The sequence below is a fragment of the Pinus tabuliformis genome, chromosome 3_2 (genome assembly GCF_031772625.1).
Source record: "Pinus tabuliformis cultivar Carrire ecotype Pingquan chromosome 3_2, CPIR1, whole genome shotgun sequence".
Classification (NCBI taxonomy): domain Eukaryota; kingdom Viridiplantae; phylum Streptophyta; class Pinopsida; order Pinales; family Pinaceae; genus Pinus; species Pinus tabuliformis.
The window spans coordinates 1,121,368,315-1,121,370,628 of NC_142302.1; the positions used below are offsets into that span (position 1 = coordinate 1,121,368,315).

At 42.9% G+C, this 2,314-nt stretch overlaps 1 protein-coding gene across 1 annotated transcript; it reads left to right on the top strand.

Moving 5' to 3' along the window:
• Nucleotides 1-1,047: 1,047 nt before the first annotated feature.
• LOC149184615 (uncharacterized) lies at nt 1,048-1,683 on the top strand. The gene has a single exon (XM_089415398.1). The coding sequence runs from the start codon at nt 1,048-1,050 to the stop codon at nt 1,681-1,683; it is 636 nt and encodes a 211-aa protein (XP_089271524.1).
• Nucleotides 1,684-2,314: the final 631 nt, after the last annotated feature.

The following is a 2,314-nucleotide window of genomic DNA, read 5'->3' on the forward strand; positions in this document are numbered from 1 at the left end:
CTCATAAATGGTTCTGCATTCCACTTCTTCCATGCTGAATGTGGACTTCGGCAAGGATGCCCTCTTTCTCCCCTTATGTTCCTTATAATGATGGAGGGTCTCAGCAGGCTCATTGGCACTGCAAAAAGGGAAGGCAGACTCAAAGGACTGAAAATGAATGAACTTTTCCATCTTACACATCTCCTTTTCATTGATGATGTTATGATCTTCATGGATGGCAGCATCAGGGATTCTACCTCTTTCCATGACATACTTATACTCTTTGAAAAAGCCACCCGTATGGTTGCAAATCAGTCCAAATATACTATTACTCTATCTCACACCTCCCATCCACAGGATAGATCAACTCTTCATTTCTTTCATTATCAATTGCATAATCTCTCGGATGGCCTAAAATACTTGGGTTTTAGGATCAAACCCCACAGCTACCGGATTGCTGACTGGATCTGGTTAGTGATTAAAATTGAGAAGAGACTAAAAATTTGGAATCACAGATTCCTATCAAGAGCAAGGCACCTTGTCCTTATAAAATTTGTACTAGAAGACACACCTGTATATTGGATGTCTCTTGCCTGGATTCCTCGAGGAATACTCGGTCGCATCCAACAGATATGCTGCAGATATCTATGGAATGGACAAAAGGAAGGAAAAACTTTTGCTTGGGTGAGCTGGAAGAAAATTGCTATGCCAAAAAAATGGGGAGGGTGGGGGTTAAAGTACCTGTCTGTTTTCGCACAAGCTCTTGCAGCCAAGATGAGCTAGTCCCTCCTCACTTCACAAAATCTATGAACAACTATGTCATACCACAAATACATTTGGCTGCAGCAAATATTGGACCGGGTTCATCTACCAGACTGGCCTCGTTTGGGCTTCTCTATAGTATGGAAATCAATCCTACAAACTATGCCTTTCATCAGATCGGGTTTGGCATGGTGTATAAACAATGGTAACTCTGTACGCGTTGGTATTGAACCATGGATAGGGGAGGGGAACAGGTATCAGTTGCCACCTGAACTGATTCAATATCTTCATCATAGAGATATCACGATGATTGCACATATTGCTGATTGTGAGCGTAGCACTGTCTTCAGACAGAAATGGAGGTCAGCCCCTGAAATGGGCATTCCTATTCAATGGCAACAGTCCTGGGAAACTTATCTAACGGCATTGTCTGAAGCTCATGTGAGTATAAATAACGATCCAGATGAACTAGTATGGATACTAGCTGAGCATGGGAAATATACCCCAAAGCTGGGCTACACCCACCTCCTCTCAGATTGCAAACCTGCACATACAAAAGAATGGTGGCAACAGATCTGGAAAATGAAAACTCCTTCGCGGGTGTGCCTTTTCATGTGGAGTGTCTTAAGCAACAAAACCCCCACAGGTGAAGCCCTTTTGCACATATCCATACATGGCCCGATCTGGTGCGTTTTATGCAAGCAAGACTCTGAAACCAACGAGCACCTGTTTTTTCTCTATCTGACAGTCACCCAATTTTGGCAAACTACAACACAACATCTCTCTATACAGAACGCATGGCAGGGTCCCACTATTCTCCAAGCATGGAACAATTGGATCGCAGCACACCAGGGCTCAAAGAAACAATGCCTTCCTCTCATCCTCTGTTGGACTATATGGCTCACCCGGAATCATATAATTTTCAAGGATGCAACTATCTGATGGCCTCTTATCATTGCCAAGGCTGTGGCAGCCTATCATGACATCCCTGAAGAGGAAAATTCCCACATTCGCAGAACCTCAGCCCCCAGTCGGATTGACAAAACTAGGCCATGGGCTTTCTTCGATGGAGCAGCCCAACCTCATGGATGCGGAGGGGGTTTCATATTATACATCTCTGATCAACACTTCTATAAGGTCCAATTAGGACTAGGGGAGGGAACAAACAATTTTGTCGAGCTTATCACCCTCAGACATCTGCTCCACTTTGCACTAGCTCATGATTGCTCTACCATTCAGATCTATGGGGATTCAAAAATTATTATCAACTGGTTCAACAATAAAAATCATTGTCATGCTATTTCACTTCAAAATATTTTGGATGAAGTCAACAATTTCAAAGCAGTGTTTAACACAGCCTCTTGTCATCATATATACAGGGAATATAATGAATATGCTAACAGGCTTTCCAAGGAGGGCTCGCTACTTCCCCAAGGATTGTCGATGATCTCTAAATAGATGGGAGCATAATTCTATCAATACCACCACAGGCCATATACAGATCAGGGTTACCCTAGGGTGGAAAGGCCCTAAATATATATTTTTTTTCGCTGCTTTATCTTAGTTTTATCCA

Excerpts from the sequence above, each read along its gene's own strand:
- LOC149184615 (XM_089415398.1), top strand. The coding sequence starts at position 1,048 with ATGATTGCACATATTGCTGATTGTGAGCGTAGCACTGTCTTCAGACAG.